We start from the raw sequence: 16,507 nt of genomic DNA, 5'->3' as shown, positions 1-16,507 counted from the left end.
TTTGGGAATTCCCTTGTGGCGCAAAGGGTTAATGATCCAGCGTTGTCACACAGTGGCTCGGGTCACTGCTGTGGCATGGATTTGATCCCTGGCCCAGAAACTTCCACATGTTGTGGAAACAGCCAAAAAACAGTTTTCAATAGTACACATTTAGATGATAAGATAATCAAATTATGTCTACTGTTGAATGTGGCTTTGGGTAGTATATTTTTCACTAAAAAAGAGAAATTACATGAAAATGGCATCATTTAGAGATTCTTTTTATATTTTCAATAAAACAAAGGTGCCTGAGAGTTCCCGTTGTGGCTCAGCAGTAATGAACCTGACTAGTATCCATAAGTACACGGGTTGAATCCCCAGCCTTGCTCAGTGGGTTAAGGATCCAGTGCTGCTGTGAACTGTGGTGTAGGTCGCAGATGCAGCTCAGATCCCGCGTTGCTGTGACTCTGGTGTAGGCCTACAGCTGCAGCTCTGATGCCACCCCTAGCCTGAGAACCTCCATATGCCCCGAGTGTGGCCCTAAAAAGACAAAAAGCAAAAACAAAAACACAGGTGCCTTTAAGTTTTAGGTACAGTGTTGAACATAGGAAAAAACAATTTTGTATTTGTGGTGCTTATATAATTAAATTTATCAGCAACCCGCTTTTTGATAAAAATCTCTCAACAGTTTCCAACGGAGATGTTAATGATGAATACAGAAGCTTTCCAGGCATACTTGATTTTCAATAGTCTTATTCTTCGGTCGTTCCTATGATTGTATTTCTTTGAGCTATATCTTTTTTGTTATGGAAAAAGAGAAAGTGAGTTTGGGAGTCCTTGCTATAGCTCAGCGGATTAAGAATCTGACTCGCAGCTTGGTCACTGTGGAGATGCCAGTTTGATCCTGGCCTGGCGTCGTGGGTTAAAGGATCTTGCATTGCTGCAGCTGTGGCATAGGTTGTGGCTGTGGCTCAGATTCAGTCCCTGGCCTCAGAACTTCCATATGCTGTGGGTGCAGCCATTAAAAAAAAAAAGAAAGTTTTTAAACCAAGGACACAATTGCCTATTTAAACTTGATCTTCCCTGATTTAAAAAAAAAAAAAAAATCAATGCAGTACAATTCTGCTGAGCATTTGTTGAGCATCTGCTATGTATAAGAAGTCATGGCAATAGCATTGAGAACTATGTCTAGATACTCATGTCGCAACAGAAGAAAGGGTGGGGGAAAAAACTGTAACTGCAATGTATACATCTAAGGGTGACCTGACCCCCTTGCTGTACAGTGGGAAAATAATAATTAAAAAAAAAAAAAAAAAGAAGAAGTCATGGCAAGGAGTTCCCGTCGTGGCGCAGTGGTTAACGAATCCGACTAGGAACCATGAGGTTGCGGGTTCGGTCCCTGACCTTGCTCAGTGGGTTAACGATCCCGCGTTGCCGTGAGCTGTGGTGTAGGTTGCAGACGCGGCTCGGATCCCTCGTTGCTGTGGCTCTGGCGTAGGCCGGTGGCTACAGCTCCGATTCAACCCCTAGCCTGGGAACCTCCATATGCCGCGGGAGCGGCCCAAGAAATAGCAACAACAACAACAACAACAAAAAGACAAAAAAAAAAAAAAAAAAAAAAAAAAAGAAGTCATGGCAAGACAGTGGATACTTCCTGGGAATAAATTAAGAGTTTGTACCCTAAAGCACTTTTAAAGTGCAGTTTTAAAATTAATTGATTGCTATCATTGGGAAGTATGACAGCCAATTGTAAGGGTAAACAATGGTTGTACTTACCATCATGTTTATTAATTCTTCTCAATTGTTTCAATCTCTCAGGGCACTAAAGGAGAATCAGCCATGGTCCTCTCCCAAAGGTTCTGAAGGGTACCTTGCAGCCAGCTATCCAACTGCCGGCCAGACCAGTCCCCGAGCCAGGAAATCCATGAGCTTGGACATGGGCCAGCCTTCTCAGGCAAACACAAAGAAGTTACTTGGTTAGTTTATCTAAATTATGTAGAATTATTTTTTAAAATAGTCTCATACTTTCACTCTTGGAAAATTATTTGAAGCTGTTCAAGATTATCAAAATTTCCTAATTTTGATGTAGCGAAGTTTTCAATGCCAATTATAGGAGAGTTTTATAGATCAGTTAAGCCATATCAGTTAAGATAGAGGAATAAGTATGAGATCTTGAAACAAGTTTTTGGGGATTCTTAAATATTGTGGCTTTCCGTGTTTTCTTCTGCCTTGGCCAGGCAGCAGAGAAACGGGAGTAGGAAAGACATTAGATATAAGGAAGCAGTCAGATACAAGGCCTTTAACAACGTGTCTCCCCAGATTATCATCCGAGAACAGAATACCCCAATATACTATGAAGCTGTAATAATACTATTTGCTATCTTTTCTTTTAAAAGATGAAAGGTAAGATTTTTCAATCACTGTGTTTTTTTGTTACCATAAGAAAATATGGGAATTCCCACTGTGGCACAACAGGATCAGCCGTGTCTCTGCATCACCAGCACACAGGTTCAATCCCCAGCCCAACACAGTGGGTTAAAGGATCCAGCGTTGTCACAGTTTGCGGCTCCATATGCCATGGGGCAACCAAAAAAGAAAAAAAAAAAACAAAAAAAAAAAGATATGCTCCTCAGAAGTTAAAATTGCCCAGTTATGCTGTACAGCAGAAATTGGCACAACATTGCAAATCAACTATACTTTAATTTAAAAAATAATAATAATCAAAAAAATTGCTGTTAAAATGACATTTGTCCATGAGAAAGATATCTAAAATGCTGTGAGACCCTTTCCCTTTTCAGAAGCTGAAGTAAACAGTGAGTCCACTGATCCCACCTCACCACAGATTGAATGCAAGGTGCTCTTACACAAACTTCAGCTGAAGTTTGCACTGTTAACAGAATGCTTGGCCAGCACGTGAATGACTCTGTAGGTTTCAGTTACCCTTGCAAGCATATTTTAAGTATCTTTAGATATTAGGAAAGTGTTTGTGTTCATAAGGAAATCAATGAACAAACAAGTATAAAATAACCTGCCAGTAAACCTTGAAAGAAATTGACACCATAAATGTTAATCATTACTACTAGTCGTAGGATTGTCACCTTTTGTCTGAGTTCCTTTCTATTTATATTTTGCCACAAATAATCTTCTAGGGGTTTCCTGGTTACTTGTGTTTTATAGTTCTGGATTTCACAGGAAGTTGTAAATGAAGAACTTAAAAATGGAATATTGAATTCATTCAACCCATATGCTAGATGAAAAAGTTGCAGTTTTTGCCCTGAAGGAGCTCATAGTTTGGTGGCTAAGACTTATAATCAGACAATCGCAATAGCATCTCCAGGTGCCATTAAATAATATGTCTTGATAAGAGGAAACTGAGGATCTGGGAAAATTAGGAAAAACTGCAGAGAAGAGGTAATATTTGAACTGAGTATTGGAGATTTAATACACACTTGCCAAGTAGACACAGGGTAAGGAAGGCATGTATTTAAAAGAGGAAATAGCATGAATGAAGAAGTCAGGAAATGCTATAAAATTTGGTTGTGATGATTGTTGTACAACTATAAATGTAATAAAACTCCCTGAGTAATAAAAAATTAATGTATTATAAAATTTTAATGTGAAAAAAAAAAGTCAGGAAAAGCAATTGGGTAGGAAGTGAGGCTAGAGAAGGAATGGAATGAGATCATGGGAGACTTTGTGCCGTTTTAAGAGATTTAGCCTTATTATGTATCCAGCTCGGATCTTTAAGTAGGGGACAAACATTACAAAATTTTATTTATTTATTTATTTATTTGGCCATGCCCGCAGCATATGGAAGTTCCCAGGCTAGGAATCAACCCAAGCTGCTGTAGTGGCAGTGCTGGATCCTTAACCCCCTGCGCCACAGAACTCCACAAAATTTTATTTTTAGGAAATCTTTTTTGGCTACAATGTGGAGAAATAGGAAGAATTTTCACCAAGGGAATCGTATAAGAGATTGATGGAACAATCTGAACAAAAAATGATGTATGCCTGCACTAAGGCAGGATCAGTGGGAGATGGGAGAAAGGGAATCAGGTTTGGGACTTAGTGCCTGACTGTTTGGGCCAACCGGGAAGGGAGAAGGCTATTCAAGATGTCAAAAGTTTCTAACTTCAAAAACTGTCTTGTTAGTGAGTCCATTCAGAGCACAGGACTCATATATTTATAGTAAAAGATAAATTTAGGTTGGTTGATACTATATTCGAGAGCCCTTCAGGATTCTAGGAGTGTCTATCTAAGACATAAGTGAAAACTTAAACCTGGAGTTCAGGAGAGAAGTGGATAAGTGGCACATTTAAAATCGATTAGCTCATAGACAGCTGAAGCTATGGGAGTGGAAGGAGATCTGTGAGCAAGAATGCAGAGAAGAGAGTAAAGTAGAAAGGAGGAATGAGAAGGAGTTCCTTTGATGGCGCACAGAGTTAAGGATCTGGCATTGTCACTGCTGTGACTTAGGTCACAGCCGTGGCTTGGGTTCGGTCCCTGGCCCTGGAACTTCTGAATGCAGAGGGCATGGCCAAAAAAGAAAAAGAAAAGAGTGAGCAAGGTAGGAAAACGAAATGTAGAGAGTGGTGTCCTGGTGTCCTGATCTCACACAGTATGGAAACATGAATTGGTTTTTAGGACATTTATTATTTTAAATCTAGTCACTAACCAGATCCCTAGCCATGCAGCTTCAGGCTAATCACTTAACTGCTCCTGACGTTCTCAGTTTACAGGTACACGAAACGAGGAGTTTGGACTAGATCCTTTTGGTCTGTTAAATTATTTGACCTTCATATTTATGACTATTTTGAATATTTATTAGTATTAAAACTTGAGGTTTGGAGTTCCCATGTGGTATATAGCAGGTTAAGGATCTGGCGATGTCATAGCAGCGGTTTGGGTCACTACTGTGGCTTGAGTTTGACTTCTGGTCCAGGAATTTCCTCATGCCACAGACAAGCCCAAACAAACAAACAGACAAACTTGAGATCAATAGAACTTTGTAAGTGTTCAGGTTTCAGGTGTCAGTCATTTATATTGACTTCAGTTCTGGCTTTTAAAAAATAATTTCGGAGTTCCCGTCGTGGCGCAGTGGTTAACGAATCTGACTAGGAACCATGAGGTTGCGGGTTCGGTCCCTGCCCTTGCTCAGTGGGTTAACGATCCTGCGTTGCTGTGGCTCTGGCGTAGGCTGGTGGCTACGGCTCCGATTAGACCCCTAGCCTGGGACTCTCCATGTGCCGCAGGAGTGGCCCAAGAAATAGCAAAAAGACAAAAAATAATAAAAATTAAAAAATAAAAAATAATTCTGTCAAGGGAGTTCCTTTTGTGGCTCATCAGGTTAGGACCCAGCATTGACTCTGTGAGGATATGGGTTTGATCCCTGACTTCGCTCAGTGGGTTAAGGATCCGTCGTTGCCATTGTGGCATAGGTCGAAGATGCGGCTCATATCCAGTGTGCCCCAGCTGCAGCTCTGATTCTACCCTTGGCCCAGGGACCCCTGGCAGGTGCAGCTATAAAAAGAAAATAATAACAATAATAATTATTATGATAATAACAATGCAGTCAAAAGTATTCCAGATTTGTTCTTAGAGCTACACCAAGAAGAATAAAAGATGTTCTTGGAATACAAAGAACAGAAATATATAAGTTCCAAATAATCCAATTTCAATACTTTTACTTTAAATAAGAGAAAGGTATTTAACACTAGTGTAATACATTATTAGAGAAACTCAAAGCCAAATGGAAGATGGTACTGCTTGCTATTTTTGAAGCATCTCCCAGTATATCTATTATTTAGTACTTCAGGCAAGCAAATCCTTTATTCAAAGCCTGAAGAACTAAAATCAGACTTTGATTTTGCCTGTGTTTGGAAATTCTTCATACGTTAATGCCCCATTCTTGGCGCCAGCAAAAACGCCTTAAATTGAAAAAAGGCTGTTCAGACATAGTTCAGGCATCTTTGCTACTAAACAGCACATATCTCTGTATTTATTATTGAATGTTTTACTTGTTGGTGGCGTTTGGTTTACTTCCAGTGTAGTGACTATAATCTCAATTTAATTTGGACCAATAAGTCACATCCTGTCCTGAAATGGAACAGCTATGTGGCCAAAATTCCTTGAGAAGATGAAGAAAAATGGAGAGGAGAGAAACTATGCCTCAGGGATATGTTTGAGTTTTCTTTGGGTCCTTAAGTGAAAACCTAAACACTTGATGCCCAAACATTTTCTTTTTAGTATATTTCTGTTCACGACACGGTGATTAATGAACTTCCATATTCTGTAACTTTCGTTTATAGGAACAAGGAAAAGTTTTGATCACTTGATATCAGACACAAAGGCTCCTAAAAGGCAAGAAATGGAATCAGGGATCACAACACCCCCCAAAATGAGGAGAGTAGCAGAAACTGATTATGAAATGGGTGAGAAACAAAGTTAATTAATCTAGATCATTGAAAGTAAGGTGGCACTCTCTTGTACAGCAGAAATTATCACAACATTGTAAATCAGTTATACTTCAATAAAACTTTAAAAAATTTAAAAAAAAATCTTGGGGGAAAAGAAAAAAGTAAGATGGGAGAGTACATTAAAGCCTTATTTGCTTTGCAGCCATTTCTTAGTATCATTAGGATAAAATACAGAAACATTTGCTCTTTTTCAGAAGATAAGCTATACAGTCCTTAAAATGAGCAATATCCTGAAACCTGTATAGAAAGTAATCCTACATATGAAATATACAGCATTGTAAACAGCTGGCCAGAACTTCTGTATAGGTGAATAGTAATTTTGTATGATGTTTATGTTGATATTCTAAGTGTCTATTTCAAAGCTATTGAATTTTAGAAGTGACATTAAAATATATTAGGTGAAGTAGTATCTAGTGTGTTACATTTGGTAAATGCAGCTGATTGTGTTAATCCATATCTTACTGCAGAAACTCAGAGGATTTCCTCATCACAACATCCACATTTACGTAAAGTTTCAGTGTCTGAATCAAATGTTCTCCTAGATGAAGAAGTACTCACTGATCCGAAGATCCAAGCCCTTCTTCTTACTGTTCTGGTAAGATTTTTTGCTTTTTGTAGGGTTTTTTTCCCCCAATCTACTTAAATATCATAAAAACACGAAAAGGCCCTCTTCTGCTTCTCACCACAACAGGTAACAGACAATTCAGCCACAAAATAAAATAGTTTTGGTTTTCTTTTGCAGGCTACCCTGGTAAAATACACCACAGATGAGTTTGATCAACGAATTCTTTATGAATATTTAGCAGAAGCCAGTGTTGTTTTCCCCAAAGTTTTTCCTGTTGTGTAAGTATCCCCACTTGTGTTTAACTTTTGTATCTGTCTTGAGGTCGAATATTTCATAAAAGCTTAGGGATGGTATCACGCAGCAGCGTTCACTGGTTGTGGAGAGAATGTGAGGGAGTGTTGTCAGGATTTGAGCTTAGAGACAGTGGGTTTAATGGGCCCTAAGACTAGTTTGGGCCTGTTGATTAGGAAAAACATTTTTTTATCTTTTGATTTACTTATGCTGTTCGTTGTGATGAGCACTGTCCATTTCCTCACTTAGGAGAAAATGGTTAGACTGCTGTATTCATTTATTTATTTTTAGAGTCACACTTGCCGGCATATGGAGGTTCCCAGGCTAGGGATTGAATTGGAGCCACAGCTGCTGACCTATACCACTGCCCATGGCAATGCCAGATCCTTAACCCACTGAGCGAGGCCAGGGATCAAACCTGCAACCTCATGGTTCCTAGTCGGATTCATTAACCACTGAGCCACAACAGAAGCTCCTTAGACTGCTGTATTTAAATCAGCATACCTGTTCTGGATTATTTTTCAGTAGAGCTTTTGTTTTTATCCGCAGATAAGTGAAAACAAAATTGACCTCTTATTTGGGAGGTGAATTTTATTCTCCCTTAAGCACTGAGCTCTTACTAACCTTAAAATGTTCAAATCTAAGTCACCCAAAGAAATTTGGGAAGCATTGTTCCTGATCTAAGCTGTCTATGTGGTATCATTTGCTTAGTTTTGTTTACTCTTACTTAGAGTAAACAAAAATAAAGAAATGGTAAATTTCAGAATTTTCTGTAACCGGCCCTTGATTCTTTTTATTAATGGAGTATAGCAGAGTTAGAAATAGTGAATTTCCTCATAAGTTTGAATTGGAAAATATGTTCCACCCCTTCCAAACTTATTTTGCTCTCCTTATTCAATCCGATTGAGCACTTATTAAACACTGATTGATATTAAATTTAAACTCCGGGGTACATAATAATCAGCAGAAAAAGTGGTCCCAAAGCATGCCCAGTGGCAGGCAGAAGCCAGCCTTGTCTTGAGCAATACCATGTGTAGTTAAACATAGTTATATAACAGTACTAGTTGGTTGTTTTACCAAGTTTTCTCTGATGACTTAAACACAAAAGATGAACCAAAAAAGCAAACAACACACATATTCATTATAGAAAATTTAGAAAAGCACCAGAAAGTAAAAAGCACTCATCATGGAGTTCCCGTCGTGGCACAGTAGTTAATGAATCCGACTAGGAACCATGAGGTTGCGGGTTTGGTCCCTGCCCTTGCTCAGTGGGTTAACGATCCCGGATCCCGCGTTGCCGTGAGCTGTGGTGTAGGTTGCAGACTCGGCTTGGATCCCGTGTTGCTGTGGCTCTGGTGTAGGCCGGTGGCTACAGCTCTGATTCGACCCCTAGCCTGGGAAATCTCCATATGCCGCGGGAGCGGCCCAAGAAATAGCTAAGAAGACAAAAAAATAATTAAATAAAAGCACTCATCGTCCTTCATTTTTATCACCCTGTTCAAGGGAATATATGTTTTCCAATATATATTTTCGTTCACTTTTCCTTTAAAATGTTCCTCTTTTGACATTTTTTTTTTTAGACACAATTTGTTGGACTCTAAAATCAACACCCTGTTGTCATTGTGCCAAGATCCAAATTTGTTAAATCCGATCCATGGAATTGTGCAGAGTGTGGTATACCATGAAGAATCCCCACCACAGTACCAAACATCTTACCTGCAAAGTAAATAAAAGTATCTGGAGGAGGATGGTTGATGAACTTGAAACGTGTGTGCTGTTAAAGAATACACTGGCTGAAGAGTTCCTTATAAAGGAATAAGCTTGTTCATACCTCTCTCTATATGCCATTATCTGACTCTTAATTATGTGTTAAGTGCAGTAGCTGATTGATTACTTTTTAACTAAGACACGGTTTTATACAGTGAGTTTTAGTCTACTTTAACACTCATTCTAAAAAAAAAATGTTTTCATTGTGCATGTAGGTTTTATGTATCATCAGCCATGTAACATTTCGGTTAAGATTAAAGGTGTATCATGCTTGTTATAAAAGTAACATTTGATTTGTTGCAGGTTTTGGTTTTAATGGCTTGTGGCGGTTTGCAGGACCCTTTTCAAAGGTAAGAAAATATATTTTTCCCTATTGACAAAATGAAAGTTTTTATTCATATTAGTGTGCCTGCTTTAAGAACACACAATATGCTGAAAACTAGAATAATTCACAATAAACACATGTTATTTTTATTAAAAGTTTTCTACTATAAGACTCTTTCCAAGAGGCATCACCTTTAATATGTTTATATATTAGTTTTTAGACCCCTCCAAAAAAATTCAACCCAATTTATGCTTGCCTTTCGGAAAGGTATGATAAACCTGTGTAAACTATTCTTCCCTCAGTCCCTCATGTAGCTGATGATCTTAATGCATACACTTAGGTATCTTGTGATTAGAAAGGAGTACCGGGTATGGTTAAAATCAACTTCATGGCCTAAAGTTAATATAATGCTATATGTTAGTTAAACCTCAATTTTTAAAAATTACATAATGAAAAAAAAAATTACCTCATGAAAACATTTTATCTTCCAACCTTTGGCATTAGATTCCTTCTTCCCTGAATATATCCCCATTTGTTCCGTTCAGTTTGTTCTTTGATTGGCATTACTGCTACATACATGTGTATTTAATTATTCTCTCTATGGTCACTCTCCAAATTGATTGAGGTTCCTTGAAGGCAGGACTTCTGTCTCTAACTCCCTAGTGCAATGCTTAGGTATAAGGGGTGCTAAGTCAATATGAATTGCATAAACCTTGTTCTAATTTTCAGAATTGAGTGTTTAGTTCTATTTTGTTCAGTTACTACTGAATACCTCTTGATATGCAAAGGCTGTCATTTTTTTAAAATGGGCCTGAAGTCACAGAAATAAGTATATCATGCAGGGATTTTGTGGTTTGATTGCCAGTGACCTTCTGAGCCCTTCACATTGTTTAGTAAGTTGAATCTCCAAATGGCAGCTGGAATGATGCTCTGCTTATTTTCTCTGTTTTGGAAAATTGACTAGACATCATTCCTGATGATTGGATTGTCTCAAGATAAATTCAGTCTTTGTCTGTGCATGGCTTTTAATAATTGCAGGTTCATCTGGAAGCTCTAAATGTAAGCTGAATAAAATTCCCAGTTATAAGTCCCATGGTAGTCTATAAATATTATTACACCCCCTTTTTTAAAAATGATCTGTAGTACAAAAGAGGAAAAATAGTAAATTAAGCCCAAAAGAAAAATTGAATTAATCTTTTTTGGCTTCAAAGGGTATTTACAAAAAAAAAAAAAAAAAAGAATGGACCTAAAATAATTTCCTATTTTCCATTACAGCAAACACAAATCCCAGACTATGCTGAGCTTATTGTTAAGTTTCTTGATGCCTTGATTGACACGTATTTGCCTGGAATTGATGAAGAAACCAGTGAGGAGTCCCTCCTGACACCCACATCTCCTTATCCTCCTGCAGTGCAGAGCCAGCTTAGTATTACTGCAAACCTTAACCTTTCTAATTCCATGACCTCACTTGCAACTTCCCAGCATTCCCCAGGTCAGTAAATGTAATCTTTATATAAATTTGAGCAATAATATTACTATACCGACATTAGGAATTCCCTTGTTATCAGTTTATAGCAGATTTTGCTCCTTTTTATCATGAGATTCATCTTAAATTTCTTCTTTACCTTGTAGCTGACTTGAATTTTGGTTTCCATAATGCGTTCTACTTTCAAACAATTATGCACAAGAGAGTGAAATGTTTAGAGTGTTCACGTGGTGCTCCAAGGTTGATAAGTTTTTTAGAGTTCAGGCAGGAAATGTAAACCTAAAGGTACATTACCCTGAAAGTGAAGAGAATTATAATTCCCTAGCTAGACATCCTAACCTTGCCCTAGTGCTTCTGTGTCTCTGATACAGCATACTGTATCCAAAAAATATACGCGGTAGTGCCCTGCTTCCCTGCTGCCTGCAACGGCCTGAAAATCTAGGAGTAAATAAGCAACCAGACAGAAAAGCCACCTCAAGAAAATAATATCTTAAAGCCCATAAGCATATTCTTCACTCTGGAGTCATTCTTAGGTCCAAGTGGGGAGCGTACACCAAGGCAGCTGTGCAGCTCAAGAGGTGGATACCCTGAGAAATAATAGCGAATAGCCGGGGTAGGGCTGAAATGAACAAGACGGCAGAAACAGCAAACCTACACAACTCTTGGCTCATTCGGTGTCAAAGTGGGTGGCTTCCTATGACCTTGGTCAACCTTGGAGGTGTAACTCCGTTCATTACAACACTGACACCATTGCATATGTTTTGATGACAGTGTGAAGGAAAGCTTCCATATGGTCATGTTTTCTATTCAGAAAGCTATCTTTCTGAAATAGTTTAAATAAAAAAGGTTTTGTTTGTAGTTCCGTTAGCTGAAAAGTTTACTTATGAAACACCTCATTCTCTAAGGAAAAGCTGCTAGATAGAGTTAAGTGTTAGCATGGATTTTCTTTTAAAAAGCCAAATGATGTATTATAATTGTTTTGTGATATTCAAGATCCATAAATAGAATTCCCAGTTTATAATCCCAGGTTTGCATAAATGTTTAAATGTTAAATTTTGAAAGTTCTGAAGAGCTTGACAAATCTAATACCCAATTCATATTATAAACCATTACATTAAATAACTATATTCATTTATGAAGCTTTGGTCAACAACAAAGCTTTGGGCATCAGAGGAAACAAATTATTTGGTCTAGCATTTACATATCCATCACCTTACCAGACCTGGTCAGGTTCTTTTCCCCCAAGAAATATGAGAAACCTGGCCAGCTTTTTTTCCCCCCACATACCCATATTTATTTGGGCTCTGTCACTTTTTCCTTCGGGACAGTGTTTCTCCAAGGGTGGTCCAAGACCAGCATCAGCATCCTTTGGGAGTCTGTTAGAAATGCAAATGTTAGAGTCCCACCCCCGACCTCTTGCATAAGAAACTCCAAGAGTGGGGCCCAGCCAGCAGTCGGTCTTTGTTTAATGAACACCCAGGTGATTCTTATGCACAGAGTTTGAAAAGCACTGCCCTAAAGTGTGCTTGTGACCTTGCCCCATTATCAGCATTTCAACTGTAAAAGCCAGGGCAAGACTTCTAGAGATTGCAGCCCTGGAATTCTTTCCCTCATCACCAGCCCTCCCTCCCCCCAAACAAGAAAATCTTTTTATTAAAAAGGTTTTAATAACTCTAGGAGCTAGGGGGAACTATAGAGGTAATTTAGTTCTAGGCTCACAGTGTGGCATGTAGAGGGGAGACTGGTTCAGAAGAGCTAAGCTGATGGCTTTATCACAGCTCTTATCTAGAACCAAGGCCAGTGCTCTTTCTACAACATTCACTGCCTTTAGTATCTATCATCTTTCTCTTCTTACCCTGCCTTTCCCTTTTTCTCTCATTTATTTGTTTGTTTCTGTCATTACTTCGTTAAGTTCACTGCTACTTTTCTTCTGCAGAGCTGTCTATCCTCTGGGTGAGTCAACCACCTAAGTTGATCACAATTAGAAAATGCATAGACTCGGAGTTCCCATTGGGGCACAGTGAAAACGAATCCAAATAGTATCCATGAGGATTCGAGTTTTATCCCTGACCTCCCTCAGTGGGTCGGGGATCTGGCATTGCCTAGAGCTGTGGTGTAGGCTGCAGATGCAGCCCGGATTCCATGTTGCCGTGGATGTGGTGTAGGCCAGCAGCTGCAGCTCCAATTCAGGTTCACCTTCTAGCCTGGGAATTTCCATATGCCACAGGTGCAACCCTAAAAAGCAAAAAGCAAAAGAAAATTTGTAGGCTCCATCTATATTGATCCTGTTGTTTTTAAAATTTTATTCATTTTGACCTAAGTTTTGTCTCTTGGGCTACTAAAATGATGTTGAACCTGTTTTAACCCAAACTGATTGTCAGGGGGATTTCTGCCCATCCTTTCCCGCTGATGGAGTAAATAACATAATCAGGTTAAGAATAAGGTACCAGTACAAGTTCTTCCGGTAGTTGATTTACTGCTCATGTCCTCTGTTGCTTGGACATTAGCCATATCATCTGCTTAGAAAAAGTCCTACTCACCAACTTCTTGTTTAGAATTGTTTATAAAAATCAAAGAATAGTATATATGGGTTTGGTTACAGTTTTAAGCCAACAATGTCACCTCCAGTAGTTCTCCACAGAGAGCTACTTGAATAGATTATAACACCCAGGAAACCTCTGACTATTCTCAAAAAGAAACTGAAGTTTTAAAAGTAGTAGAATTAAGTAGAATAACAGCATTCATCATTTCCTGTCTCGAGACTATAAATTGTGTGTCCTTTGGTTTGCCACATTATTTTAATACAGTTTATTAGAGAAAGGGCTTATCTTTTCAGTAGTAACTTTACTCTCTCATGAAGCCCATTTGTATCTCTGTAAATTGTGGACTCATCTCCATGAAAAGATTCTAACTTATCTGCCTACCTAATTAGTGAGTTTTTGTCATTTGCTCTTGTGGAGCACCTCTTATCAGAGTCAGTCCTTTGTAACTAGTTATGCTGCTCTATATCTTTAGCTCCTTGTACTCTTATCTCCCTATCTCCTCAATCCTTTGCAAAGCTGAGTTCGCTGATTGTCAAAGAGCTAAAAGACATGATGAATCTTTGACGTGATGAATCTTATCCAGATTCCTAATTCACTGCAGCATTCTGTCTTTGCTATTTAGTTGTATAGAAACTGGAATATTTCCCTGTAGCCAGGTGCTAAGCTAAAGTATTTAAAGAATCTCTGTGTCACTCCCTGAAATGGAGCATGTGTGTGGCTTGCCATTAAATTACCCTACATCAACCTGCACCAGTATACTGACTATGAAGCAGGTGAAAACTCTATTACTTTATATCAAAAAGCAGAAGTTGCTGATCACAGCTCAATCCTTTGCTGCAAATTTTCCCTGTCAATTTAAGACTTTGTTTTCAGAATCTTGGGGTCTTTAGTGTTTAGCAGGATCGGCCATTAAGCTGTATCTTTTTTTTTTTTTTTTTTTCCGTTTTTTTGTTTGTTTGTTTTTTGTTTTTTTGGGTCTTAAGTAGTCTTACCATCAAATTAGTTAGATAAGAAATCCATGAACTCCCTCCGCTTCCTCATCAAGCATTACAAAAAATTTTGATGAAAATTCAGTCACCAGCTTTTGAGAGAGTGGTGGTCACTTATGTAAGCACTTTTCTCTGAAAATATATTCTTTTTGACAGATGATCATAGCCCACTTGTCTGTCCCCTTAACACAAAGAGGATTATTTTATAAGCCCATGTGTAAGAACATATATGACTGTCTTCTGACTCCACTCCTAGTAGAAATTGAACTTGGCATCAGTAGAGCCAGTGGACTGTACCCAGAGTTCAGTGCATACGAAACTGTGTTAACTGTGGCCCTTTTAGCTAAATGGCCATAAGACTTGGTTTCTTCAGATTTTCCGAAATGCCACTATGAGAACTTTGAAGAGAGTCCATAACATTTACTCTGTGATATATAAGAATCTTTCTAATTTGATATGGCAATTCATTCTTAGGTCCAGTATAGCTCAGCTGGACAGGAATTGAAGAACCAGGATTAGAACTAGAAGATAAAATCTTCTAAAAAGGCTATATATGAGACTTTCTCTTGTTTAAGGCCAAGCCGTGAGTGGTTCTCTTACAGGAGGAGCAAAGAAGCCTTTATAAAAGCCATATTGTGAGTGCTTTATAATCATTTCAAGTACGCATTCAAATGCAGTTTTCCTGCATCCTCTTTAGATATTAAAGAGCAAGTATACTAGAAATGAAAATCTAGATGAAACAATATAGACAATACTCATAAAAAGAAATTAAATCAACTCATTTCCAGTGTATTAATATTTAATTTATATTCTACCCAGGCCTTCTAATGTTGCTCACACTGTGATTCAGTAAACAAACACCTGTTTTATGGGTGTACACTGGGTACTCTGGAATGTTTAGACATGAGTGGGACCCTGGCCACTAGAAACTTGTCAGTTTTTGAATCTCAGAATTGGATTACAGCTAAAGTTGTTATTTCCTTCTGAGTCATGTTGTCTAACAAATTCTGTGTGTGTAAAAGTTATTTGACTTTCAAGTATGAGATTAATACTATAGTGCTCTGTAGAAAATAATCAAAATTCCATGTTTTATCCTGTATTATGCCATATATTCATGATTTGCTATATGCAGGGGATGCTGTGAGACCCAGGGGTTGGGGTGGGGGGGCGGCTAATAGGACAGGAGAGCTGCCCTCAAATAGATTTCAAAACAGTAAGAGTGGCCAAGTGTATGCAGGTAACTATTGTGACCTCTTTTGTCACATCTTTTGTACTTACGTTGAACCTTGTCCTATAAAGTATTCTGATAGTTCCAAGGGACATCTGTTTGGAAAAATTATGGCAAAAGTTTTATAATGTATTTTTAAGTTTTTATTTTTATTAGTGTATGGTTGATTTACAGTGTCGTATCAATTTCTGCTGCACAGCATAGTGACCCAGTCATACATATATATATACACATACCCACACATTCTTTTTCTCATACTCTCTTCCATCATGTTCTACCCCAAGAGACTGGATATAGCTCCCTGTGCTGTCTAGCAGGACCTCATTGCTTACCCATTCTAAATGTAACAGTTTGCACCTACCAACCCCACTCTTCCCATCCACCCCACTTCCTCCCTCCTTCCCCTTGGTAACCACAAGTCTGTTCTCTGTAATATATTTTTGACATCGAAAATATATGAGGTGTGTGTGATAATTTTTTTTAACAAAAATAGGCTTGTGATGTATTTTCAGTGTTTTTTCAGTGGTTAAAAAATTTAATTTTTTTCTTTGATCAGCTTATTTTATTGCCAGTATTAGAATGTGAATTTTTTAGATCAAAGACCTGCTTGTTTGTTTTTTTTATTTTTCGGCCTCCCCTGTGGTATGTGAAAGTTCTAGGGCCAGGGATTGAACCCAAGTCATAGCAGCAACCAAGGCCACTGCAGTGACAATGCCGGATACTTAACCTGCTGTGCCACAAGGGAACTCCTAGCTGGACTTTAAGTTCACTTCTTTCACTTAATTTTGAGGCTGAGTCCAGGGCTGTTATTCAGTAACTGCTTCTGTGATGCAGACCTCCCTCCAGGAAACTGGGTAG

The 16,507-nt window shown here is 38.4% G+C and overlaps 1 protein-coding gene across 22 annotated transcripts in view; it reads left to right on the top strand.

The window, feature by feature from the left end:
• Positions 1–16,507, top strand: part of NF1 (neurofibromin 1) — a 267,698-nt gene that overhangs the window by 239,043 nt on the left and 12,148 nt on the right. For 19 of the 22 annotated variants that reach the window (XM_084985250.1, XM_084985245.1, XM_021067460.2 and 16 more), the window contains 7 exons: positions 1,798–1,955; positions 6,288–6,410; positions 6,923–7,050; positions 7,198–7,298; positions 8,892–9,034; positions 9,382–9,428; positions 10,679–10,895. In XM_084985250.1, coding sequence (XP_084841376.1) covers positions 1,798–1,955; positions 6,288–6,410; positions 6,923–7,050; positions 7,198–7,298; positions 8,892–9,034; positions 9,382–9,428; positions 10,679–10,895 — 917 coding nt within the window. The remainder of the gene's footprint in view (positions 1–1,797; positions 1,956–6,287; positions 6,411–6,922; positions 7,051–7,197; positions 7,299–8,891; positions 9,035–9,381; positions 9,429–10,678; positions 10,896–16,507) is intronic. The other 3 variants (XM_084985253.1, XM_084985252.1, XM_084985249.1) reach the window with 1 other exon arrangement.

This window comes from Sus scrofa, chromosome 12 (assembly GCF_054392235.1).
Source record: "Sus scrofa isolate SSC_HxYL_T2T_F1_AM1 chromosome 12, Sscrofa_HxYL_maternal_Yorkshire_Landrace_v2.0, whole genome shotgun sequence".
NCBI classification, from domain to species: Eukaryota; Metazoa; Chordata; class Mammalia; order Artiodactyla; family Suidae; genus Sus; species Sus scrofa.
This window is presented reverse-complemented; position numbering and strand designations above follow the sequence as displayed.